The 27,396-nt window shown below is 41.3% G+C and overlaps 1 protein-coding gene across 1 annotated transcript in view; it reads right to left on the bottom strand.

Annotated features, from left to right (window-relative positions):
• LOC138288093 (collagen alpha-1(VII) chain-like) overlaps nt 1-27,396 on the bottom strand; it is a 963,348-nt gene that overhangs the window by 178,180 nt on the left and 757,772 nt on the right. The window contains exons 85-87 of the mRNA XM_069229319.1: nt 16,101-16,172; nt 13,735-13,806; nt 7,367-7,402 (exon numbers count right to left, since the gene is read on the bottom strand). Of these exons, the coding sequence (XP_069085420.1) occupies nt 7,367-7,402; nt 13,735-13,806; nt 16,101-16,172 (180 nt within the window). The remainder of the gene's footprint in view (nt 1-7,366; nt 7,403-13,734; nt 13,807-16,100; nt 16,173-27,396) is intronic.

The following is a 27,396-nucleotide window of genomic DNA, read 5'->3' as shown; positions in this document are numbered from 1 at the left end:
TTGTGTTTGCTTTGAGGAGTTTGAGTTTCTACCCATGCTGTCTTCCTGAGTAAGAATCGTGAATAGCTGTGTTTGGCTACTCTGTGAGTCGAATACTAAAGTATTAGTTTGGGTTCAATAAAAAGGTTGGCCCCAGGTTTTAGCTCCGCCCCTTTGTTGAACCTTTTCTTCTTTATAGGCATCTAATTGTGCGGCAGCTGTGTTATCCCCATATAAAGTAGTAGTCCCATTGCTCACAACTGATTGAGACATTGTTGATAGAGACCCCATATCTAGTACAGTAGGACCTGGCTTTGCATGGCAGAATCCCATAAAGTATACAGTTTCAACCATGTCAAATGCAATAGGAAGAGGGTTTGCATTGTAATAGCTGACAAATACAATGCAAAAGGCTTTCATTGTGAAAACCATGGCAAATAGAATAGGAAGGGGTTTTACATTGTGAACTCTGCAACAAACACCAGGAAGGGGCATCACATTTGTTAACACTGTGATGCCTTCTGCGAGGAGTTCTTGTTCATGAGAGGTTAAAGAGATCTGGTTTTCATTGTGTTTATATATTGTTGCATATTTTATATTCAGCTGCAAGCAAATTTAAGTACCTTTCCTTTTAAAATGGAAAAGCACTGGCTGGACAAACCACCTCGATAAATAAGCTTTGACTGCTCTGCCTCACTTCCCTGAGGGCCATGTAGTAGAAGGGTGCACTTGGTGCTCAGTTTGAGTCCAATAGTACAGTGGCCTCAGACACCAGATGTAAAACACTTCAATGTTTTAAATTGGTGCCAGTAATCCCTGGTTACCTGGGACCCTCTAAGCCATTTCCCACATTCCAAATTGAACTGAGATCAGGAAGTATTCCAAAAAATGTAGTAAAGAACCACATCTAAAGTGAATTACAAGTCTCATCAACAGGTGTGGTATATGTGAGACAAACGGTGCCCTTGATGTTAGAATGCTGACATACAAGCTTGTTTGTGGACATTTAATTCACCACACAAACTATGCTGGTCTGCCATGCTGATACTGACCATGCCTCCATTGAGGGACCCAGCCAGCCCAAGGAGTCCAGAGATGCAGGGAAAGGGACCGATTCACATATTGTCTTTTGTAGGCCATGCTATTCATAAACCCATGTGTGGAGGTCTCTACCTCTCTCTCTCTCTCTTGTCTTTTATATGCAGAGCTCTCGGCCCCGATCGTGGAGATCTCTGCACATGCAAATATACTTCTTATTTCTAAATGTGGGAGAGAGAGTGTAGTGGCTAGAAAAGTACTTATTCCTGAGTGTTAGGGATGGATCCAAGTAGGCATTTTCACCCTCCCACAAAAGAATTAAACACCTTCCTATCATAAACCTCTCATCCATAGCTACTTCAGCCAAAAAGGAGCCAAAGCAGTTATTAACATCCTCCAGCTCAGAGCCTGGAGTAAGTCCAGCACCACCCATGGGCACAAGCAGGTACTATAACATCCTCCAACAGTAAATAATGGCGGTAGGTACTGAAAATAAAACTCCTAAGGAGCTATGTTAAAATAAATAAGGTTATTTAACTGTTTAAAAATATCAATAAAGTTTATTTAATGGCAAAAAATTCTAAAAATAAACCATACATATCACTTTCTTTTAATATATTTTATTAACATTTTCAAAATAATGTAACATTTATTACCAATAAATACATTACTGTTAATTAATGATATAATCCCTTGTCATGATTTTAAATACATAATGAAAAATATGTTTTTATTTAGGTTGAAGTTTTTAATTAAACTTCAGAAGAATAATGTTATTTTAAATGTAATATATTCAAGATACTATTTTTTAAATTTAAAATTTAGTTAAAAATCCTGCAACTCTCTTATGTTATTCTGCAAGAAAAATACACGTATAATATTAATTAACAATAATACTTGACATCTTTTTTTTCTAAATTTTAATAAACTTTTACACTTTTCACTATATTGTACCACAGGAAGATCTCAGCCATGGTGGCGGAGATCTCTGCCTAGATGTGTAAAATTACAAGTAGTAGTTTTACACTTGTAAATTAGGATCCCTACTCTGAATTCAGGCAGTGAGAACTCGTAAGTCTACACTTTTGAATAACTTTACACTCATAAATGGTGCAAAGCCAAAAAAACTGAAAATTTACCCAAAAGTTTATGAGTAAACTCAGAGCTTTAAGTGGCCCAGGCTAATCTGGGTCTGAAACCTGGAAGTAATTAAAAACAGGCATTGAAACAGGTCCCTGTCATGTCCTATATGCAGGTCCTGAACTTCACAGGCAAAAACACTCAGTGATTTCTGAATAATAAATATGAAAAACTCCATATCAGCAATTTAAATCATGTTTATGTTTCACAGGTTTTACTTAATCGTAACCTTAATCTTGTGTAGCCTATTTCTCTTGCATAGTGTTTTGTTCTTTAACGGAGTCACCTTCACGTGTTTACAATGTGCCAAGATTGAGAACTCTTGATTTAAGAATGAAGACAGTGCGAGTTCTCACAGTGCCTGTCAGTGGGTCAGAAAGGTGTTCATAATGGATGGTCATCCCATCCATGGCCTCTCTGCAGAGCACATAGCGCAATGATCATGTATTCTTGTTGCAGTGTTGATATTGTGCAAATGTCTGTGAGGGAGGTACACAGTTGTAAAAATACTGACAAGGTGAAAGTAAAAGAAAAAGTAGTGCTTACAGGTGAGTGGATGTGTTGTGTGTTTGGGGGGGGTGAAGTGAGGAGATGCAATGAAGTGCATTCAACAGAGAGTAAAAAGGGTGTTGAAGAGGAAAGAGATACAGTGTAACATATGGATGGAGTTGACGAGAGAAAAGGAAGTACATGTCTAACATTGACTGAACATAATGAGAGTGATTGAGACACACTGAAGACCCCTTCCATAAGCATCAGTATTGTTTAATTCACAGTTTCACAATTAAAACAGTTTCAATATTAAATATTTCCAACAAAATCAATGACAAAGTCAATAGTCATGGCTGGTTTTAGGTGTGTGTCAGTTGTTGTGTTCTATATCTGAATACAATACCAGAAAGCTCTGAGAGGCACTGCGATATTGTCCTGGTGGCACACTATGGGAATCACTGAAATTTAGAATACATTTAAGTCACTCTCCCCACCTTTCTGTTCCGCTTAAAGCCCTGAGTAAACTTACACATGTTGGTTTACCAGTGTGTAATTTTACCTCTTTGAATAGGACCCAAAATTCCTTAAATAGCTCTCTATCTGTCATCACAGACAGACTTTGACACATGGTCCTCTTCATTAGCAGGTCACCAGGAACACTGTCTTTTGTTATTGCTTTTATTTCGTGCTGTATTGTGTTGGGGGTTCGCGAACCCTGTTGTTGAAAACAGTGAATGTTAGCTATTGGTAAAAAGACAAGTCCCTTTTGATGGGAGGATTGTGAATCCCCATTCACAGAGTTTTAGTGATGTGAGATTGAGGATCTATTGCTATCCGGTTTTACAACTAAATTTTCTGTGACATTAATATTTGCAGGCTTCTGCTGTTTTAATGGTCGAATAATGATCACAAACTGTACACAATTTGCATACCCAGGTGATTATTACTTAATGACTATTTGGTATGTTATCTTTCTGCTATTTATATTCCCAGATTTACTGTGAATTTATTTATATATGTTATTATTATTCAAGTGATGCATTCTCACAAATCTAGCTAGACATTCACATTTTTATTGGAACTGTGATAATTTTGTTACACTGAACAAATGATTGCCCTACATCACTTCCCTGATCTAGGCTTTCTCTTCTTGTCCATTCCAACCTGGACAGTCAAGTAGACTTAGTGAGGCAAACTTTTCCTCACAGACTAGGTACCTGGTACCCTAGTTAGAACACACCACTAGCACTCTCACTTTAAAGGTGTTTCGTGGGCCATCCAGCTGGGAAACTGTAGAAAATGTCTGACAGCTACCAAAATAAAACAAACAAAAAAAATTGACGCACATAGTTTGTTTGAGGTTTGACTCATTTTATGTACTTTGTAAGGGACAGACATTAGTAATTGGCATCTACTTCTAATTTTGTTCAGTGATATTACAGGTCAGAGGCAGAGCAATGTTTGCTTCAAGCACCCTTTCGCCATTAGCTCACCATCAAAGAGCACAAATGGAGGAGCAAATTACAAATTTGCTCCTCCATTTGTGGCCAAGTCAGAAAATTCTGATCAATAGACCTGGACAAGTAGGCACTACAATGCTATATTCTTCCCTAAAGACATCATACCCAGTTCACAAATCCGTTTGAGCCTTAAGTCTAACTATATGTACCAAAGGCACTTTAGGAGAACAAAAGGTAACCTTGCACTCACTTATCTTTTCACTCGTGTAATATGTTCAGTCTCACATGAAGTTCATTATTGCCTTTTCGCAGAGAGATATTATTTGTGAACTATTTATAAACTATAGCTATGGCGTGCCATTATCTTTAGGTCTGAGTTTTGGTACTGTGTACAATGAAAACACTGCTGTTCTGAGCCTTCCCAATGTCTCTGGAGACTGGTCAATCGACCCTGGATTCCTTAATGCATTCAATTCAATTTCATTACTGAACTAAATCTCGATAGCTCTCACATTTGCTTCCAGAATATTAACAAAATACCACAAAATGATAGTCTAAAGTGGAGCTGGAAATAGGGGTGCTGGAGGTGCGCAAACACCCCCGGATACACTTTAAGAAGTTCACTTAGAAAATAAACAGGAGCCTTTGCATGTTTGTCTTGCAACATAATGATTTTTTAATGATAGAACATCAAATGTCATATGGCTTATCCTGCCAAGCTGCTCATTTTTTTTTAACACAGTGTTTACTTTTCCTTTTCCCCGACTCACTAATCAATGTATTTGTAACTTCACCCTGGAGACACTCTTGTGAAAGGGAAAAGCTGCAGTATCTCAACGTGCTATTACACATGCAAAAACATTGGCTTGGTTTACAAACCAAACCTTTCAAGTATTTCAAAACCTATCTGCCACAAAGACAACAGGAATCATTATGAGACCCATGGCATTGTGAGAAAATAATACTGTCCCAAGTAACTGAATATGGGGCTCGTTATTTACCACGTTTCACATTATCTACCTCTTCAGAGTTCCACATCTCGAAATGATGCATAACTTAGTAAAAATATGTAGTAAGGACGCCGACCCGATGAGCTTTACAGGGCTTTAATGAGGAATCGCTCAGCTCAACGTGATGCTTCCTTCACCAGCCAGCTGTCACTGTCCGGGAACATACGTTCCACTCATCACCAAGGTAATGGAACAACACATCATGGCATTCCGAGTATTAAAGGAGCCTTGGCATATTAGATTACAATATATTACATGTTTCCCTCTGTTCTGAGATGCAAACCTCAGACAATCATAGCATTTCCGCACACAAATTATGCCAGATGTTGCCTGACACAATTTGTGCTGGGAAAAAAAGTGTGATAGATTTATACAAGTTGGAATCCTCAAACAAGTATAGACTTCAGGGCAATAAACTAAACTTCACATTTTACACATATATCGGTTATGATGTTCTCCAAAATCCCCACACTACCCCGTGCACTAAACTAGAATCCATAATTTAAAAAAAACACTTGCTCTTTAAGTAGCAGTTGGATTTTTCACAACCCTATGTCTTTAGTGAGTTGATTTCACGGGACGACACCTCCCCTCTCAAACAGCACCATTGTCTGATTACCTTTATATTGTAGAATGATAAGGCATTTAAAAAAATCAATCGCTCGTTAGGTTAAAATGGCGGCTACTAATGTACAAATGATAACTGCTAATTCTAACTCTATGAAACTATCCATCCCTAATGGAAACTTCTCTATCAAATCTGTGGATCAAGCAGCTCTGTCGCCACTGCCAATAAGGGTGATGAAGTGCACAAGGGCATTTCAGCTTAAACATAAACGTGAAATCTAGATTACATGCCACCGTCCACCTCAGCGCTGCTATGTGAATAAAACATTTCGCGATCATGGCATAGAAAAGCTCCACTGTTGTATCACAGTCAGAAATGTTTTCAAAATTGTCAGTCGAACTACAAAAGCTTTAAAACTGAAGAAACTGTACCTACCTCCTTGAGAAACCAAAATATGTGGAAATACTGTCCAGAGTAGAACTTCTGATGATTTGAGTTGTATTAGTCAGTGGTAGTTCCATCAGGTTAACTCCACAATTTAACACAATTTCAACCATTAAGCACCAGTAAAACTGTTGTACAAGGTAATGGCAAATGCAGCATACTTAGAGCTAGAAATCCAGTATGTGCAGATTATCCACCGGAAATTGCTGCAATCAAAATGGAAATAGCAGAACACATAAAAACATATGTCTCCTTCGGGAAACCCTGCCTGCAGGTCAATGCGATGGGGAAGGTATACAGACTGAAGCCGATTGTCCTTTGCTATACAATGCATGAAGAGCCTATACACCTGCTGTAGGAACCGATGTACAGAAGAAACCCAAACTTTACTAAGTCCAGAAAAAACGAATATCTCACAATTATGAAACATCTGCAAAAATTACAGAATGTAAACCAGAATACTATGAGACAGAAGACTGTCAGTGAATGTTATAAAAATCACCATCTGAACTTCATCAGACCAAATATTCCCAATGTGTGTTGAAAAATTCAGAGCATAATCTATTAAGAATTTAGTAAATCATTGAAACCCAGAACTGAATTCTAATCGCACCAGAGAATAGCTGTCAAGTCTTTCTTTAGACATAGTTCAGGCCTGGTTCCATTGATAAACAGAGTAATTTAAGGAGAACCCCTTATTCCAGCAGGTGCTTTGCACACCCTCTGTGCTGTACATATGTTGTACTAAGTAAAGCCCTGATTACACAAACATGAAAATGATGGGCGAGAGGGGTGGGATATGTATTTAGACAGTAAAATGTACAATTGCTTTCTGCAAATTTTACATCAAAGATAATAACAGTTTTAGTTTGTAGCCAATCAACAAGGTTGGATCAGAATCCCAACATACAGTTTCTGAGGTCTCCCGTTTAACCACTAGTCCCCCCCACAGCGTGCTAGAAAATCAAGTTATAAATCCTATCCAACTATTGAATATCTCTGAGTCTTACAAAATCCACAGACAAACGTCACTTAATTGCAGACTATCTGTGGATATTACAAAATTCACATCTGGATCTCACTTGGTTGCACACTTTTTGTTAGTGTACCTCATCTAGAAACAACATCCTAATGCATATTGCTAACCCTAGAGCTGAACGTTACTGAATTGCAGGCTATTGGTGCAAATCAGGCAGAACGTCCATCCTTTCCAATAAGTAAACTCATTGACTTACCGCAAGACCAGGAAGCCCGGGCTCTCCAGATTCACCCTGTTGAAATGGAGGAATTACTTGTGGTTAGACATTGGTACTAACACCAGATTCACCGAGTGAACAGCATTTATTCCTATGAAGGTCTAAGTGCAAAATGCAAAGATCTGTTTCCATATTTGTAACTTTATGGCACGCACAATTAAAGGAGATATAGGTACACAAACCTTCAATGGAAAAGGTGTGTGCTGCATAAATTTTACACCAGTTTCCAAATACTTGGTGTACAGCAAACACACATACCATTTACAGTTTCATGTGAGTTACCCATGAGAGGTAGACAATTAAATCATAATCCAAGAGAATTATATAAACTCAAATTCTATCACAAAATGCAGATTTTTTTATATGGCATGTTTCTTCACATCATGACATATCACACAATTACTTTAAATGATTTCTTCTTTAATGAGCAACATATCACAGATTTGAGTGCTGTAAAATGATCCAGACATATACCTTTTGCTGTGATGAAGAATAAAGCATGTGCCTGTGGCATCGTAGGACTGTTATGAATTGCCCTACTGCATGTGTAAGTGGTTTATATTATAAAACCTTTAAAATATTCAAGTTCATAGTGAAGAGGCACTTTCTATTTCTAAAAGTTTTTTTATAAAGAAATATTTATGTCAGAAAAAAGAAATTCACTATGGTGGAATGAATATGTAACAATGTCATTGAATTGACGTTAAACAGATAGATCCATTGATGAATTATTTAAGCCAGGAAATATCAGCTAGAAAAACTTTGATTTCAATTTCTAAGCTTTAACTTCTCAATAGGGGATACCTAGACACCCCGGCCTTGTACACAAAACTTCACACTATGTGGGATAATGCAAGGGTGGAGGTTGTACCGAAGGCAAGCTAAAATTTGACATCATTTTATAAAATAATGTCTCCCTGTTGCATTAACCTGGTATAGATAGGAGCGTTTTCCAAATTGAAATCACATTTTCTGTGCTGTTAATAAAGTTTCGATTTTTTATATTATAGTGCAACCGAGTTATTGTTAACTAGGAAATGTTAAAACCCCTTTAGAACATATGTAGTTGTATGAAGTGCAACTAACAAACATATGTAGTTATGAATATATCATCTAATAAAGGAATAAGGATATTGCATTTTATTTGTTTGCAGCTTCTTGGTACACTGAATTGTTTGCAGGACTTTTTTTCGGTCTTTGTGTTCAGTTTTGCACTTTGTAAATTTTTCAAGAGCAAAATCTTGTTTCCAAACCAGGCAAAGGAATGGGGATTTTGAGAGAATAATGAGAATAATGAGACCAGAGTTTGTACATATATGATATCTTTACTTGGAGGCCATTTGCGTGTCCTCGGGGGGAAGATCCTGATACCTGCACAATGGTTACCTGTTTTAGTGGGAGAAACAACTTTCGGTCAAGTGGTCACATTACACTGATTCGTATTAAGAGAAACTGTATATAGACTAGGTGGACTTGGATGCATTTTAGCTCTTAGCTCCAGTTGACCATATCCAGCGAGAGTCCTAGGGCCTCATTACGAGACTGGTGGGCTTACCTTTGACTTTCCAGCCCCGTGGAGAGAAGACTGCCACGAGCTAGCTGTCTCCCCCCCGGGCCGATTACAATGTTTCCACTGGGCTGACCGGCAGAAACCTCCATACTAGGAGGTTTCCACCAGTCAGCCCAGTGGAAAGAGTGTGGCTGCATTGGCCTCGGCTTCTCACAGAGCCTAGGCCAATGCCGTCGCACAGAGGGTGCCCCAGCACATATGACAAGCTATTTGGTACTCAATTTTACTTTTGCAAAAACAATGGCAAAAAACAAATCCACACAATTTCCCAGGCTTTGTTTAACATAGTTATACAGATTTTATTTAATTTAATTGGAAGATTGTCTGTGATATGCATACCATCACTTTGTAGTTTCCAACAGAAATATACAAATACAAGTTTAATTTAATTTGCATAGACTTCCCTGAAACGTGGGATGCTGAAATACAGAGAAAATGGATACCTTCAGTAACCCCATGTTAGGGGTGTGCCACGTCGTAAAGGCTTTCCACAACAACTTTGATCTTATTTCACACTTTGTACCTTTGTGAACTTCATAAAGTGTGCACATAAAAAAAAAATAATAATAATAAAGGAGGTCTGCATGAAATGTGAGAAAGTTCTGCAAAAACATGACATACTTTTAGTGGGAGAATGCTCTCTCGTAAGCCTGAACATCCAAACACCACCCTTCCCAATTATTCTCTGCAATTGGCTGGAGCTTTGTAGTGGTGGATGGGCATAACATTTTACATCATGAGCAAAAGGATCAATGAGATGAATGATTGCATTTTTAGTTAGTATACTTGATTATGAACATGCCATGAATGTGTAGGTCACCGGTGTCTGCATCATCTTACACAAGGTCTACCCTATCTTCCTAAGGAACCCCAAGCCCAAGTCATAGGGTCTGTATTTTGCCATGGACTGATTACTACAATGGCCCGAGAAGGCTTGCTGTCATATGCCTTGGCATTATTAAATATAGCAGTGAAACGGATTTAGCACCTGACAAAGAAAGATCAAGTTTCCTTTGCACAAAGAGATGCCCATTGGTTAGTAGTTAAACAAGAAATTCAATTAGAATGCCTTTGTTTAATTCACAGAGAACGGTATGTACCAGCCTCCTTTGTGTTAAATACTCTTTTCTGCCATTGGGTTCCAACGGGTTCCCTCTGTTCAAACAACAGGTTGCTTAGGAAGCCTCCAAGAATCAAGAGGGAGTGCTTGAATGAAAGAATACTCACACATATATGACCCAGGCGTTGGAAACAATTGATTCTTAATGAGCAGGCTATTGTCGGGTTTCAGGGTTGTAGACCCATCAAAAACCCATTATGTTGCTGAATAGCCCCTGGACGTAGGAATCAGCGGAGAAATAAGGAAGGTAGTGAAAGAGAAATCCTGGACTGGTGTGGAAATTCCTTAAAGGTTCATCTGATTCAGGTGACCACACCACTCTTTCTAGAAGTTATGGGATTGGTAGATCTACATTATCTGCTAGACAGAGAGAAGATGATAAGTATATGTCCACCTGGTTACCAAACAATAAAGTACACTAGCATGCTTACCAGTTCCAGCAGTGGATAGAAGTGTTATGAGCCATAAGTGGACTATGAGACAAAGAGAGGGCCCCGGTAGCTGCTGTACACACACCAGAAAGACTATACAAAACTCAAACAAGCAACAACACAAAAAAGACTGCAGGACAACGCAGGACTAACTAAAGAAGCTTACAAACCATAATAAACATAGTTTATTATGGTTTTACTGTAAAGGTTTACAGCTGCTGCTGGCTGGGGTGTGACGCTCCTCTGCCAGAGCGGAGGAGCCACCTCTGTTTATAAATTACCACCTGCTTGGCAGTCATTTACACATTTAGTGGGCAGTCCCTCCCCCATGAGAATGGAGTAAGTTACTCTGTCCCAATGGCAGAATGGTGGGTCATCTGACAAAATATAAATGAGGCTCTTAGTCTCAAAACTAGTTGTTTTATTTTAAATATTAGGGGGTCGTAGGGAGTAGAAGAGCACATTTAAAGCATAAATCACCAATACTACACAATTTTTTATTTCTGCTGTAAAAGTGTATTGAAACAATGACTCATTTCAAACAAATACCTATATATTCAGTGTGACATATCTCAAAAGTGATACAACTCAATTCACAGAACATTCATAGAACATCCACAGTATAGATTTGTAATGTCACAAATACTGAAGATGCTAACATATATTTCAAGACAGCAACTGAAGTGAGTGGCAAACCAGGTTTGAAAATGTAGTTAAGAAGGTCAAATGGTGCCAAATCTAGAGGCAAAACAAAAAATGCTTTTCTTATGGAAATGAGATCCTAACTATACCTACCTACTACCAAGTATATATGCCACATGACAATGACACATCCAAGAACTCCCCTGGAGTAGCATACCACTTGTACAAGTGGCCAGTTGAATTTATTTTATAAACTAATGTTACACAATGAGGTTACTCTTTAGATGTAGCAGTGGAATCCCTTACGTGCTCACACATAGGGAAATTGGTTTGAAGAAATAATCTGCTTCATAGGACAAACTATTTTCTACAAATATGATAAAGGGGGGATATATATGATAAAACGGAAGGAAGATGAAGTTGGGTCACTTGGATTTATCAGAAATAGGATCAACTTTGGTAGATAGACCATCAATACTCTTGGGATTTATTTAATAAAATAAATTGAATTTATGCCATATTGAAAAATATGGCCTAAATTCAGTCCGAAGAACTTTGAAAGAACATTTTAGAGAAACATCCTTATATTGATTTGTTGCACATAAGAAATTTGGGAAATAGATTTTGTCTGCATTTGACACATTAAGCCCCTAAAGGTACAACTATTTGAAGACTGTGATTAATATTGAGGTTAATACTGTTTTTATTGTTTGCTTTAAAGGGCCTGTGAAGTTTTAGGTAACTGATTTTATGTATTTCAGACATGGTTTTAAGTGTGTTTGTGCTTAATGAATTGTATTCACATTTTATTGTACAGTAGTTCTGCATTTATTTTTATAGGTTTAAGTAACACCAGCAATAATGGTAATCTACAGTTTTATTACGTGACTGAAAGTGGTATTGTAGGAGATTCCTTTACCTTCCTATACTAGAGTATTTTCGTATAACCCCCCCCCCCCTGCTCAGGGCAGTCGAATTTCTGCCTAGTCCGCTTGCACTTCAGTCTTATGCACAATGTTCCATACTAAAAGAAGACAATATTTGTTATTGTTAAAATTTCATAGGCTATTGCTAAAAGTTCTTGCAGGTCACAATTCTGAGATGTACCGAAGTTACTTGAGAACATTGTACCAGACACCTATTCTCTTGCTGTCTACAGTGAAAGTAAGAAGGGTCATCAGGCAGCTCAAATGAAATGTCATTATCCCATTACTGTTAAACAAACATGGGCACGAGCTAGTTATGCAAGGATTTTTATAGATTTCTCATGAATTTCAGTGGGTCCCCATTGATCCTGCTTATAATGAATCCCCTAACGCTATAGAATGGTCAGGACTATTAACACTCCCTACCCCGAGGATAAAAAGGAGCACATTTGGCACAGGCTCCCCCCAGAAGGAGAAATATTACATATTGTACATTATATCACTATTATAGCAAAAGTTACTGTAATCATTCAAATGATGATGACATTGAATTATTTGCACAATGATTATCATCCTGAGCTCTCAGTTTTTCTCTAAGCAACAAAGCAGCCGCGAGTACATGAACTGGATTCCTACGACGGTCAGTGGAACAATCTTATCCCACAGCTCCACAGAAACTGTAAAAGGGCATCTCTCTCTGTTTGGTAACTAGGCCTGGCATACATTTCAATTCCAGAAGCAACATTTGCGAAATTTCTGCATTTTACAGTTTCTAATTTTCACATGACAAACGTTTGTGTGGTTTTGTTTGCATGCAAGAAGCTTATTCTGAGATACTTTCTTTTTTGAACCAATTGCTGCCAGTATCTTACAATACTTTATAATGCAAATTTGGCACATTTTGGCAAAAACATCTCTGATTTTCTCTGACTAAGAGGTTGCGCGCTGCTGTGGCTGCTTTCTAGTTACTGCAACTTTATCCCCTCTATTCGCTCAGCTACTTGGAAACGGTGTCCTTGTTTATGCACTTAGTGACGTGCACCAAATGTAAATGCACGAACCTATGAAAGATTATACTATTTACTAATAGCAACAAAGCCACAACAACCTAAAAAATCCTGCTTACACGTTAGGGGTGCACAATAGAGTGTGCTTGGAGAAGGACACCGACATTTGACAATCACATGAATTGCCTTCAGCAGTGACCGGGAAGTGGGAGCTATATCTCCAGCAGGCTTTGATTGTAGTGCAGTGGTGGATCTTAGCTCAGGCAGGCCCATGCTTTCTGCAGAAGGGCTGCAGTAACATGGTTGGGCTCTGTGGCTGGCAGGCAAGCACCCACGCAAGCATGGCACTCTGCGGTCCCTGAAACCATAGCTGTAACGCTTCGAAAACAAATGATCACTCTTGTGGATATTTTGCGTATTTTTGTCCCATGCTGCAGGGTGGTATTTATTCTCGTTGTTCCAGAGAAACCTACATTGGAAAATCCGCGTATTGGTGCACACCTTCAACTGGAATGGCAGGCAGATACTGCAAAGACATGTTGGTCCTGCACAACACATGCCAAACACCGATACATTCAAACATAGAGAGTCGCACTTTAGTGTTTTCTGCATCACGCTTGTACCTATGACATTCTTTCCTCCTTTACCAACCTTTTGTCCAACTGGGCCCCTGGCACCGAAGAGCCCCATGGATCCCTTTGCACCAGCTTCACCCTTGACACCCTAAAGAGAATGCACAAAAGACATTGTTCTTATATTAAGATCCAATCTCAGATTAACAAGCAGCAGTGACTAGTTCAGAGATAGACACAATCTTCTGTACTATGGTACAATCAGCAGTGGGTGAGGTGCTATCAATCAACTCGCAACCCTGCATTCACCTCTACTCTGCCCAACATGTCACTGTTAGTGGAACACGTGCAATACAGCTATCTACTTGCAATGTATTTATGTATCTGCTGTGCATTTACTTGTAATACATTTAAACATGGCAATTATTTGTATAGCTTTTATTGTCAATTGTTTTTGTTAAGCAACACTTCTCATCATGTCATTCAGCTATCTAGTTACCCACCCAAATTGTGGGGACTACAATGTTTCCTGCAAACAATGGAATGTTGATCTGTGCTTAGTTATGGGACATATCAAAGTTCTGCTCTGTTATCATAATCAGGACCTTAGTAGCCACACACAATATCTTTGTGAATCTACCTGCAATGTACCTGTCTGGAATGTAACTCTGCATCTGCCTGTAATGCTTCTACCAGAAATGTATCTACCTTTAATGAATGTGTTTCTACCACTGATATATTAGTCTGTAATGTTTATACCTGTAATTTAGATGTGCAATTACCTGTAATGTACCTAACTGTCTATGTCACTATCAGTTATGGTGAGCATATGTATCTTTTTCTAGCTCTATAATTTATCTGTAATTATTTCAGTACTCGTATACCCTCGCACTACATTATAGGTGATAGGTCAGTGAAAGCACTAAAAGTATTAGTGAGTAAGGTGCCCTGTTTTTTGCAGCTCACCACCCAGTTTGGTGCAGCATCTTGGAGCCTGCTTAGGGACATTGTAAAGGTTCTCATAACAAAGTTTAGTTCTCTCTTCAATGGAAGGAATGGGTGTAGAGGAATGTATCTATGGGCCAGATGTAGGTACAAAGCAAATTGCGAGTTGCAATTTGCGAGTCCGAGCGACTCGCAAATTGCAACTCGCAATTTGCTATGCAGAACCGTGTCTCAGACACCGTCTGCGAGTCGCTATGGGGTCGCAAAGACCCACCTCATTAATATTAATGAGGTGGGTTGCAAATTGCAGCCCCATAGCGACTATGGGAACTCACTGACATGGAGGCCTGCTGTAGTCAGCAGACCTCCATGTCCGTGACTGCTTGCTAATAAAGCAGTTTGTTTTTTTTCAAGTGTAGCCCGTTTTCTTTAAAGGAAAACGAGCTGCACTTAAAAAAAAAATCCGAAACCTTTTGTTTCGGTATTTTTTCAGGGCAGGTAGTGGTCCCTTGGACCACTACCTGCCCTGAAAAAATATTTTGGGGTCCATTCACAAAGGGGAAGGGGTCCCATGGGGATGCCTTCCAATTTGCGAGTGGGTTACCATCCACTTCAAGTGGATGGTAACTGCGACTCCATTTGCGACCGCATACGCGGCCGCAAATGGAATTGCATACCACTGCGAGTCGCAAATAGAAAGGGAACACCCCTTCCTATTTGCGACTCTGAAATGCATTTTGCAAGTCGGTCCCGACTCGCAAAATGCATTTCTGCATAGGAAACTCCGGTTTGCGACTCGCAAACGGCAATTTTTGCCGTTTGCGAGTCGCAAACTGGTTACTACATCTGGCCCTATGTGATGTATCTATATGTTATGTGTCTCTGAGGAACCTACTTATAGTTATCTTTATGATGTATAAGGGAGGAAAGGGGGAAGTAAGGATGGACTCAAAATAAAAGGAAGGAAGGAAAGGGGCAAAGGAAGTAGAGAAGGAATGAATGAAGTAAACGAAGAAGGTAGCAACAAACGGCAAAAGGAAGAAAAGATGTCAGAAAGGAAAGAAGGAGGGAAAGGAAGAAAGAAGAAAAAAAGGAAGCAGAACAGGAAATAATGAAGGACGGATGAAAGAAATGAACCTATAAAAACACAATGGCAGAATAAAGGGAGAAAGCAGGAAGGACTGAAGAGACAGCAAGAATTGTAAAGTAAGACGTGAATCGAGGAAGTACCTATGAATAAAAATAAGGCCAGAATACAAAGAGAAATGAGGGAACATTGTACTAGAGAGAAAAGTGAATATGAAAAAATCAAGCGAAAGGGAAAAGTAAAGAACTGAAGAGCAAAAGAAATAAATTAATTCATAAAAAAGAAAAAAGTAGATAGTGTAGATGAAAGGTGGTAGGAAGGAAATAAATGAAAGTCCCAGAATAAAGAAGAAAAAGAAAAACTGCAACTACATATATACATAAAGATCCTATAGAAAATATTCTCCTGAGTACCTTTTCACCTGGTGGGCCATCTTCCCCTTTCTCTCCTTTGTCGCCGTCAAACCCCGGTCCACCGCGGTCTCCCTACAAAGAAATTTAAAAAAAAGAGCATGGAATCTAACATTACTTGCTGGACACAGGCACATGATACTCAACAATCTGCAAACTACCCGTTCCACTAGACAGAGTCAAACAATGCAGCAACTGACATTGACATTTCAAAGTGACAAGCATTGAAAATATGACCAGCTGGACAAAGGGCCTTTTCACAGTGACATATTAACTGCACAGATAATCAATGAAACAATTAAAAGTGAAAGAATGTGCCATAAAACAAACAATACAAGTAGGACACTAAATCAAAAAGTAGTTGAACAATGAACCAATGCACTGTAACAAACAAGTTACTTACCTTTGGTATCGCCTTATCTGGTAGAGACTATTTCTAGCTCTAGATTCCTTACCTTAGAATTATCTCCAGGCGTCAGACTGGATCTGGAAGATTTTTTCATGAGCAATACCCATGCATACCGGTAGGTGGTGTCGTTCAACTCTGAATTGCGCCGTCTGCGCCGGAAGCAACTTTTGTGGTGCTTTTATAGGCACCACTCAGGCACGCTAATGTTTGTTTTTGTGGCTTTCCATGCCAGAAGCACTGAACCCCAAAGAACACTAACCACTGGTGTGGAAAATGAGGGCCCTAAAAAAGATGTAAACATGTCTCTAGAAATCTGTTTACATAGTGGGGATGATGGGTGGGTCAGTAGTGAATATACAGCTGGATATGGCCTGAACCATATAAGGCATTACTAAAGGTAACTAACTTGTTCATCTGATAGAGACTTCTAGCTGCATATTCTTTACCTTAGAAAAGATACCTAAGCAATACCATCCATGGAGCTGCGTCTGCAGACCAATTCCAGACTAGACATTCTGCAGGACCCAATAGGCAAAATGCCCACCGCAATAGATCTGACTATCACGTCAGTATTGTTTTGTGAACATGTGTAATGGGGTCAATGTTGCGGCCTGGCAGGTGTTCAGGACCAGAACGCCACCTGCTAACGCAGTGGTTGCAGCTTCAGCTCTGGTGGAATGAGCTCGCAGGCCCTCTGGGGTTTGCTTCTTGGCCAATGCATAGCAAATCTTAACACAGAGGATGATTAATCTGGAGATGGTCCACTTCTGCACGACCCAACATTTCTTCACTCCAACATACCCCATGAAGAGTTGGTTATCCACCCAGGACTCTTGTATGTAGTTAAGCTAGAACGATAACTCTCTTTTTGCGTCCAGACGGCAGGGGTCACGTCTCCTTCTAGGAAGAATTTGGCAGGGCACAAAAGGTAGGTGAAGTGAAGGATTGGCCTACATGAAAAGGAGTGACCACTTTTGGAAGAAAAGGTGTGTGAAGCACCACCTTGTTGGGGTATATAGTGAGGTAAGGAGACTTGGATGATAATGCCTGAAGTTTGCTGATACTCCGGGCAGATGTTATTGCCACAAGGAAGACTGTCTTGTCTTCGTAGTCTGTAGCCTGAGAGGGCAATTATGAAGTGGCGGCTCAAAGTGAGCGTATACCAGAAATGTCAAGACAAGATTAAGGTCCCACTGAGGCCTGATAAATGGAGAAGGAGTGAAAAGATGCTGGAGACCTTTCAAGAACCTATGTACAATAGGGGACTTGGAGAGAGATCAGGCAACTGCAAAAAAGCAGAGACAGCAGAAAGATAGCCCTTAAGATTGCCCAGTGAAGAGCCATGCTGGGCAAGGGAGAGAATGAAAAGGGCTTGAGAAACAGGGACAGAAAGGGGATCAATATGGTTTTCTGAACATCATGCAACAAACTGTTGCCAATGGCAGGCGTATACCGTCTTGGTGGAGGGACACCTAGCTGCTAATATGACATTACAGACTTTGGGAGAAAGGTCAAAAGCTGTCAACTGCTGCTGCTTAATTTTCAGGCAAGAAGGAGAAAACTGGACTGGTTCAGGTGGAAGACTCTCTCCTCGTCGTGGGACAGAAGATCCTCTCAAATGTGCAGTCTGATAGGACAATCGAAGGCCATGCTCCATAGCTCGGGATACCACACTCTCTGTGCCCAGACCAGAGCCACAAGGATAACTTGGGCCCCATTGTTCTTGATCTTCTTGAGTACTCGTGCAGGAGTGGTATGGGCGGAAATGTATACAGGAGGCCTGAGTTCAACTCGAAACAAAAAGCATCTCCGAGTGAGAGTCACCTTGGAAACTCCAGCATGGAAAACTGTTGACATTGCGTGTTCACATGGTAGCGAACAAATCTAACCAAGGCTCTCCCCACTGCTGAAAGAGACCTTGCGCCACCTCTGGATGGAGATGCTTTTGGTGATCTGCTAGGCATTTTCAGCTGAGTTTGTTTGCTGTGATGGTCAGAGAACCCACCAGGCGTTGAACCACCAGAGAAATGCCCTGACATAACAGCCATGTTCAGAGGTGGATGGACCCTTGACGAAGAGTCCACGATTCCACCCTGCCCTGCCTGTTACAGTATCACATGGCGGTGGTGATGTCCATGAACACCTGCAGTAGCCCTCCCTTGATGGAGACTAGAAAGGCTTTCAATGCCAGTTGGATTGCTTAAACCTCCAACAGGTTGATGGGGAGTCAGGCTTGTGCCAGAGACCAGAGGCCTCTGATTTCCACCTCTCCCTGATGGCCGCCCCATCGCAGGAGTGACACAACTGTCACTACTGTCAGATCTGGGTGGGGAAGGAAAAGAGGTCTGCCACTGACCCAATCTGTGTTTAGTTAGCCACCACTGCAGATCTTTTGCAATTCTCTCTAAGATCTGGAACATGTGGGAGAGATTCCCCTGATACTGCGTCCAGTGGAACTTCAGGCACCCTGCAGAACTCAAATATGTCAGTCAGCATGTGTTACAAGCAGGATGCAGGAGGCCATAAGAAACAGCAGCCTCAGAGTCAGTCTCATTGTAATCTAGGATGGAGGCTGAAACATCAGGATCAAAGCCTTAATATCATGGACTTGCTGTTTGGGAGGATAAGCCTAAACCTGCAGTGCCCAGAACGGCTCCAATGAAAGGGCGCATCTAATAGGGAGTCAGGTGTGACTTTGGCACGTTTATAGTGAACCCAGGCGAGTGCAGAAGGTCTGACGTACTCTTGAGGTGGGAGATGACAGCCTGGGGTGAACCCACTTTCAATAGCCAGTCATCAAGATAGGTGAAGACTGGCACCCCTGATCTCCACAGATGAGCTGCAACTATTGCCATCACCTTGGTGGGTGCTGGTAAGGCCAAAAGGGAGCACAGCGATTTGATAATGGTTTTTGCCCACCGTGAACAGCAGGTAATGCCTGTGGGCAGATAGAAAAGGAATATGAAAGTACTCGTCCTGCAAGTCCAGTGCTACCATCCAGTCTCCCAGGTCGAGGGTAGCCAAAACTTGAGCTAGTGTGAGCATTTTGAACTTCTTCTTCTTGAGGAAGAAATTGAGAGGGTCCAGGTCTAGGATAGAACAAAGGCCTCCGTCCTTTTTGGGCACCAGAAAGTAGCTGGAATAGCAAGCACAACCTACTTCTGGTGTCTGCACCCTCTCTATGTCTCCCTTGGCTTAGAGAGCTGTCACTTCCTGGTGGAGAAGGGATCCTCTGTCAGCCTGTCATAAGTTGGTGGCATGGGGGAGGGTATTCATGAACTGGAGGGAGTAGCCCCTTTAAATGATCTGCAAATCCCACCTGTCAAATGTCTTAGACTGCCAGTGGGGCAGGTGATGGTGAATCCTGCAGCTAACTGGGTGCCCATGTTGGTATGAGGGCAGATTAGGAAGGTTTGGAGTTTGTGGAAGGGGGTGGTGAATTCACCTGACTGCTTGCTGTCTGACTCACAGAAGTGAGCACCGCCTCCTCAACCATGCAGAGGCTGGGGAGCATGCACAGCGCAATGGCTGGAAGTGTAAAGGACAGCTGGAAGTCCCTTCCATGACCACGAAAGGAGCAAAAGGTGGATTGGGGGTGATGAGGGGCCATGGAAAGGCCCAAGGACCTGGCCGTAGACCTGCTGTCCTTAAAGTTCTCCAGTGCTGAATCCATCACATCTCCGAAGAGGTGTGGCTGTCAAAGGGTATGTCCATAAGAGAGGATTGGACATCCCCAGAAAAGCCAGTTGTCTTTAACCAGGTGTGGCGCCTCAAGGCCACTGTTGATAAAATTGCTCTGCCCAGATAGTCGGTCGTGTCAAGGCCACAACATATGGTGAACTTCACTGCATCTCTCCCATTGGCGACAGTCTGAAAGTGTAAGGCCTGGGCATCCTCTGGTACTTATGGCAGCACCTGCGTCACACAGAGCACTGCAGTAGCAGCCCAAAAGGCATGCAGTGTTCACAAACCGCAATCCCAAGCTGGTGGAAGAAAACATCTTCTCTAAAGTGTCCATCAGATTGAGTGCTATGTCAGGGGGTATGGTAGGGAATGCACCAGGTTTTAAATGGGATGTTGCGGCTTGGACGGCCAAGCTCCCCGGGGTAGGGTGTTGGGTGAGGAAGTTTGGGTCCCCGCAGGTTGGGCAGTGGTGGCAGGCAATCGTCCTATTCATAGGAGCCCCTGTTCTGGGTTTGGACCAGGTCCCCAGCAGGATGTGTGTGAGGACCTCATTAAACTGGAGTAGTCGTTCTGAGGGGGAGACTCTTGGTTGCAGCACCTCTGTCAAGACTTTAGTTTTTACTGCCACCAAAGGCAGGTTGAGCTCCAGGACATCAGGAGCCCTCCGTAGCACTATAGCAAAGGGCACACCCTCCTCTGTAGCCATGTTAGGGGGAGAAAGCATACCAGTATCTGGAGAATAAACCCAATCCCCTGGCTTTACCCTGGTCCTCACACCAGTCCATGTTAAGGTTTTCTTCATAGAGCTGGTATTCTTCAGCATCCAGCAACCCCTCCCAATCTCCCAATCTTCCAGAAGTCCTAGCCCATAAGAAAAGGGCTGAGGCTCCAGCCTGGAGGGTAAGGCTCTACTCAGCACCGTAGACAGCATCAGTCAACGCCCTTTCAGCTCCATGTCAGAGTTGGGAATGAAGACTTGGGTGGCGATGCCATGAGCATCAGCATCTGGACTGGTACTGGGGAATGTCAACATGGCATGACCGGCGTATGTCTAAATCAAGGAATGGTTCCAAAGGGCCTAACTCTGCAAAGGCCGTCGCTGTGGAACCAGAAGGGGCCCCTTCGAACCACACAAAGGCATGCTGGAAGCCAAATATGAGGCGCATGGCTTCATAGAACTCTAGTAACTATGTGAGAGTTGTTCCAGCCTGGAAACTCAGGGAGGTGTAGAGAAGGCCCAGGTGCTGGCACAAACGCAGAGGCAAACCTCGAAGCAAGAAACTCTTGTCTCGGCGACTGAAGAATGAGGAGAAATCGAAGACCTCTTTGACTTCTTGCTCTTCTTTTTGTGGTCGGACTTACCCAAGTGACCCGATGACTTTGAATGCGACGAAGATCTTGAAGTCCACAAATGCTCCTGGGGCCTTCCTCGTGACTGGGATCTAGGTTAATGCCTTCGGGTTCATGGAGTATCAATCGCCGTAGGCCTTCTGGTCGTGATCACGCTCGACGCACCAGAGGCATACAAGGTGCGGGTCCATCACTGACACTGATCGGTGACAGGCACCCCAGGGCTTGAAGCTAGCCTTTCTGGAGGACATCCCTGCCACACCAGAAGGAAAAAAACTCAAAATGAGTTGACAAAACATTGAAAAAGGTTAGTCAAAAACTGACTTGGGGTAGTTCTTCTCTGGATGTGCTCTGACTGGCATGGAAAGAAAAGGACTGACGTCAGCACGCCTGGGTGGCGCCTATACAAGCATTGCGAATGTCACTTCTGGTGTGGACAATGCCATGTGGAGCCAAATGATATCACCTACCGGCCCACAGAGGTAGTGCTCACGAAGAATCTTCCAGATCCATTCTGATGCCTGGGGATCATTCTAAGGCAGTGGTTCTCAACCTGGTCCGGGGACTCCTGGGAGTCTGCGAAGCCTTCTCAGGGGGTCCGCGACTGCTTGGAAAATTAAATAATATTGACTGGTTAGGACCCCAGCTTTCAGTAATGACTCGGTGGGGGGTCCTCAGGTTCCAATAATGATTCAGTGGGGGTCCCCGGGATCCAGTAATGATAAAGTGGGGGTCCACCGAAGTCAAAAGGTTGGGGTTCTAAGGTAAGTCATCTGCAGCTAGAAGTCTCTAGCAGATATTAAAAACAATACAGAATAAAATACTGAGGCAATGCACAGAGACACAATGAAGCAATATAGAGTGAAACATTGATACAATGTGCAGCAAAGCAGTGAAATAATGATAAGAGTCTCAATGCAGTGAGATAAAAAACAAAACAGTATGAAGCTCTGTACGGGAGACAATTACATGATGTGCATGGAAAGAAGGCAGGTTAAAACAATGAACAAAACATAACACAACACTGAAAGAATTCACAGGTGAAACAATGAACAGTGACGCTCTGAAACAATTCACAAAAAAGTAAAGAACGAACTCATGTTACATTAAACAGTAGACAATGTAACAAACTCAGACTATTCAAGGAAAATATGCAGAGTAACACAATGTTCAATGAAAAAATGGAACGAATATACAATAAAACTATGAAATTCACACATTGAAAAAATGCACAAAACAATAATGAGGCAATGTGGATTGAAAACATAAAATAACGCAGTGAAACAATCAAGCGATTCACAGTAATATCCTCAAAAAAGTGCAGCAAAACGTATGAATCGTTCACAGTAAAAAAAATGCAATAATATATTTTGAAGCCACCCAGAACTATACAATGAAACCAATGGAACACCTACCTAGGCATCTTAAATATTGGTGGACGTATTTGGGGTATTTTTCACCTTGGTGAACCCACAACACGGGCCAGACAGGAAACCAAAATCATCCTTGGCATTCAGTGCCATACTGCAGGAGATTGAGACTAAAATAGGGCAATTGGCTTGTCACGCATCTTTGCGAGGCCCAGAGCACAAAACATAATGGGAGGCCAATGCAGTTTCCTTTTGGCACATCTTTCGTTTTTGCTAGGTGCACTACGCACCTGTTTCTAAGGGTTAAAATTAATGTTGTTCAGAGAATACGAAAACATGCCATCTGGCGACATATGCTGGTATGGCCATGTAAACTGTCTCATTATCAACAAAGGTTTCCTGTCCTTCATAGATCTATAAATACATTTTGCTGAAAAAGTGTGGAGCACTGGAACACACTGACATAGGACGTATTGTCGTCACCTTCACCCTCCACTCCAGTTCATTTTGGCCATAAGTGGTAAAGCGGACATCACTATGTCACAGCTGGCTATCCTGCTCTGAAAACAGCCTCGAGACTGCTACCTTCCGGAAAAATACCAGAGTGAAGACTGACCAATTCAGACCTGCTGATAGATGTTTTTAAAGTGTGTATATAAAACCGTTTGAGGCATGAGAAATGATCAGGTGCCTCTGCATATCACTTCTGGGTTGACCAGACTGTATTAAATTCACCTCGCTGTATCTACCTTTGGTATTTGAGGACAGAGAAATTCTTAGCTGGAAGTTTAATTTAAGCATTCTAACCATCGCCAGTTCATTGTTATTTTGCACACCATACCACCTCGGTTTGGACCCCACCATATGCAAATCAGTCTTGACCCTGTTCCAATGAGAACACAAGCAATCCAAGCCTGGTTTTGTCCTTACAGCCAGGGAGTTGGACATCGTATGTAAAGAGTGATGGGTAGAGTGCTTGAATTAAACTTTCTTGCTCTTTTCAAGGTTGGAATTGCTGCTCAGTGCGGTTGACTGGTCCTCATAGCTCTAGAAGGGGTGAATCATTTCCACTCATCTCTAATCAAGGTGGTTTCTTCTCATGCTAAGCTCAGTGATAGATAAAAGAACCTTGAATTTAACAATTTTTATGCTTAGTGTTAAAAACGCAAAAACAACAGATGATGGACGGAATGCAGAGCAAATCAAATATTCACCCCCAGTCACAGATCTGGGTTTAATCCATCAGTTTTTTTGCTTGCCATGCCATTCCAGTTTGTACCCAGCCATATGCAAATCAGTCTTGATCCTGTTAAAAATGAGGCACAACGCATAGGGAAGCCCAAGTCAAACTTGTGTTTAATTGGACATTGAATATATGTGCTCCAAACTTCTGTAAATGCAGATATTTTGATTATCCATTTTATTGATACTCAAAGTAATAACTGTAGAGTAAAAGGATGACTTTATTGTTAGTATATCACCTCCTCACTAGCTGAAGAGGTAAGTTCATGTAGAGGTGGCATTTTGTATATGGCAGGGAAACATTCTGAATGGGCTCAGCCTCCCCACGTTCAATTATCTTTTTTTTTTTTATATTGACTCTTAAACTTGCTGCTACTTCGCTGCACCGAATGGTATTGGAAGGATCATATCGCCTTTTGTGACAGCAATGATAGATCTACAGAAAATTATATTCCTCTTCCTTCTACTGCCCTGTGTATTGCAAGTTGAGACCCAAATGGAGGTCCTTTGCTAAAGGGCTATAGATTCAAACCTTTGAGAGGGGTCATATTTCTGTAAGTCCACTATTGATGTCAAAAAACAATCTTGTGTGTCAAATTACATGTAGAGAACAGCCTGTGTCACACAAAAAACGTTATTCACTTCCTTCTGGGCCATAGGTTTAGGATAATGTCAGGAGAAAGGGAGATCTAGCCATATAAGCAGAATCGCTCTGCAGACAAAATGTGTGACTTATCCAGACTTAGGGTTTGCATTCCTTACACATTTAGTAGGGGTGTGCTAAAGTTATGAAGTTCATGCTTTACAAGTTTGTGTATTTTTATTCTAAACCTTGCCTGTTTTGCGAATTGCCAGTGGAGGGCGAATTAGTCACTTGCTGCCACGGAAGCAGAGAACACGTCACCCAAAATTTGCACAAAAATTTGAGTTTGCATATTTGTGGAATGTTGCATTTTTGCTAGTCAGGTTTTTGCTAATACATGTCATACCTGTGCAAGGTCACAACAATTGCGACTTTGGCTCACTGAGTCCAAAACGGACACTATACAGATGAAATCCTTGTTATGTTAACCTTTGTTATACATTTCTTGATCTCGTTTTATTTTGCTGATTAACATTACCTAACTCAGTTCACAAATATTGGCGAAAATCATGGCTATAGTGCCCAATAGGCAGTCTCACAGTTCACACCAGACCCAAAATAATTGAAATAAAACAGCATACTCCTTTGCGCACACAGTCACTCTAACTCCAGTTGTGGAAACGAGGGCGGTGAAAAACGCTCCGCAGATCACTGACTTTCTTCACACCAAACCTAAGTTTTAAAAAAAATGTTGGAAATCCAAAGTTTAAAAAGAAACAGCTTAGCCATATCCAGGGCCTCTTTCTGGTCTGGCAACATCAATGACTGTAGACGGAATATGTGCATACCCTTTCCTACATATTCGTTTATCACCAAAATCATTGATGGTGGCTTGTTGGTAACAGCAAGTCCATGCTCCGGGCAACTTTAACAGCTTTGTGGATCAGTACATGGGGTTGGACGTCAAAATAATTTTAGCATTGTTACCATCTTAAAAAATTGCTTAAAAAATATCATCTCACTGAGTGTAGATTTTCTCCGATGGAGATATCTTGTTTTAAACAATATTTGGGACATAAAGTATGTCAGATGATATTTTGATTATGATATTCTCGTAACACATCGTCTAGGGTAATTTACAATAAGGGACAGTGCTCATTTTCTTACCTTAGCTGGACATGAGTACATGTGACTCACTGCAGGCCTGATATCATCACAATGGGCTTGCTTGACCTCTAAATCACTGCACCAGGGGTTTATATCAGGCTGTAGGTGACGCTGGGGCCTTAGGGGTGTGCAGTGACAGCGCAACCCTTTGAGAATCAGTGATGTACAGCCATCGCTTCAGGGCACCAGCGTCCTCTTCCACATTTGTGGGATTTCTCCCAGATGTCAGCCCAGGCATCTGTTGCCGCGTTACTAAACGGGCATGCACACAAAGTCTATGAATACACACCTTGTGCACATTGAGCGGATACCCATTTGTGCTACTTGCAATTTAAACAGACAGTAAGCGAGGACACGGAGAGGACCCCCGAGATGATCACTTACTTATGTCAGAAGTTAAAACTGTTCTACGGTTATAATTTGGTCGCTATTTATGGATTCCTGACATGAGCACAGAAATCATTTCCAATCGGCGTTGCATCGCTAATTGAATGCAGGATTACGTCGGTACGAAGAAGGCACGCGTTGGCAAGAAGTTAATTGGCAAGAAAGTTGTATCCTCGTATGGCCAAGAGTGGTACAATTAGCACAAAGATGAATATGTGGCCCGGTTGAGACTACGAACATTATTTTCTGAAGACCACATAGGCGGTACTTATTCTCGTATCGCTTTTCCTATAAATTGACCCGTGGTGTATTTACAATTCCGATTAAAAAAAACATTTCGATTGAAAGTCAGGAGCTAGTGCCTAATAGCGGTCAATTTAAGTGTTCTGTGTGTCCGCATCCTTTAAATATATCCAGCATTTTGTATTGCTGTAATTTTTTCTGATACGAAAGATATGAAATAACTGCTTAAAAATGTTTTATCTTGATCTTAAATGCCAGAAGTTAGAACTGAGGAGATATGCTATTAAACCTGAATTCTATATTTTATTTCACAAATAAAAGACTAAAATTATAAAACCAGGTCATATCATAGTTATCGCCCTTCTGAGTACTGATGATGTGCTTCTGATGGCAGCTCTATATCTTTCATTTGAAAAAGGAAACAGGTTGTCAGGCTCCTCTTCACATATTCTCCACTTAACATTTCTTCTCACTAGCAGATAATTTAAGAATTCACTTTCACCTCTTTTAAGGGTATGTAACTGGACAAGATAGGAGAGCATGTGAAAGACATAGTGAGAAAAAACACAGAGGGAGAGGGAAAAGAGGAGGGGGGAAGAGAGAGAGAGAGAGGGGGAGAGAGGGAGGGAAAGATAGATGGGGGAAATGGGGAAGAGAGAGAGAGGAAAAGCAGATCAGAAAGAGTAAAAAAGATAAATTTGAGAGCGACAGAGGTGGACAGAGAGAGAAATATAGAAGAGGTGAGAAAAAAAACAGGTAGGAGAGACAATGTGTAGGAAAATGCCACTATTGGCATGGTTACCCGCTAACTTTTTGCCTTTTGTTGATGCTAGTTATGATTGAAAGTGTGCTGGGACACTGCTA

The sequence above is a fragment of the Pleurodeles waltl genome, chromosome 4_1 (assembly GCF_031143425.1).
Source record: "Pleurodeles waltl isolate 20211129_DDA chromosome 4_1, aPleWal1.hap1.20221129, whole genome shotgun sequence".
NCBI classification, from domain to species: domain Eukaryota; kingdom Metazoa; phylum Chordata; class Amphibia; order Caudata; family Salamandridae; genus Pleurodeles; species Pleurodeles waltl.
The sequence above is the reverse complement of the archived record's forward strand: the minus strand, read 5'-3'. Positions and strand labels throughout refer to the sequence as shown.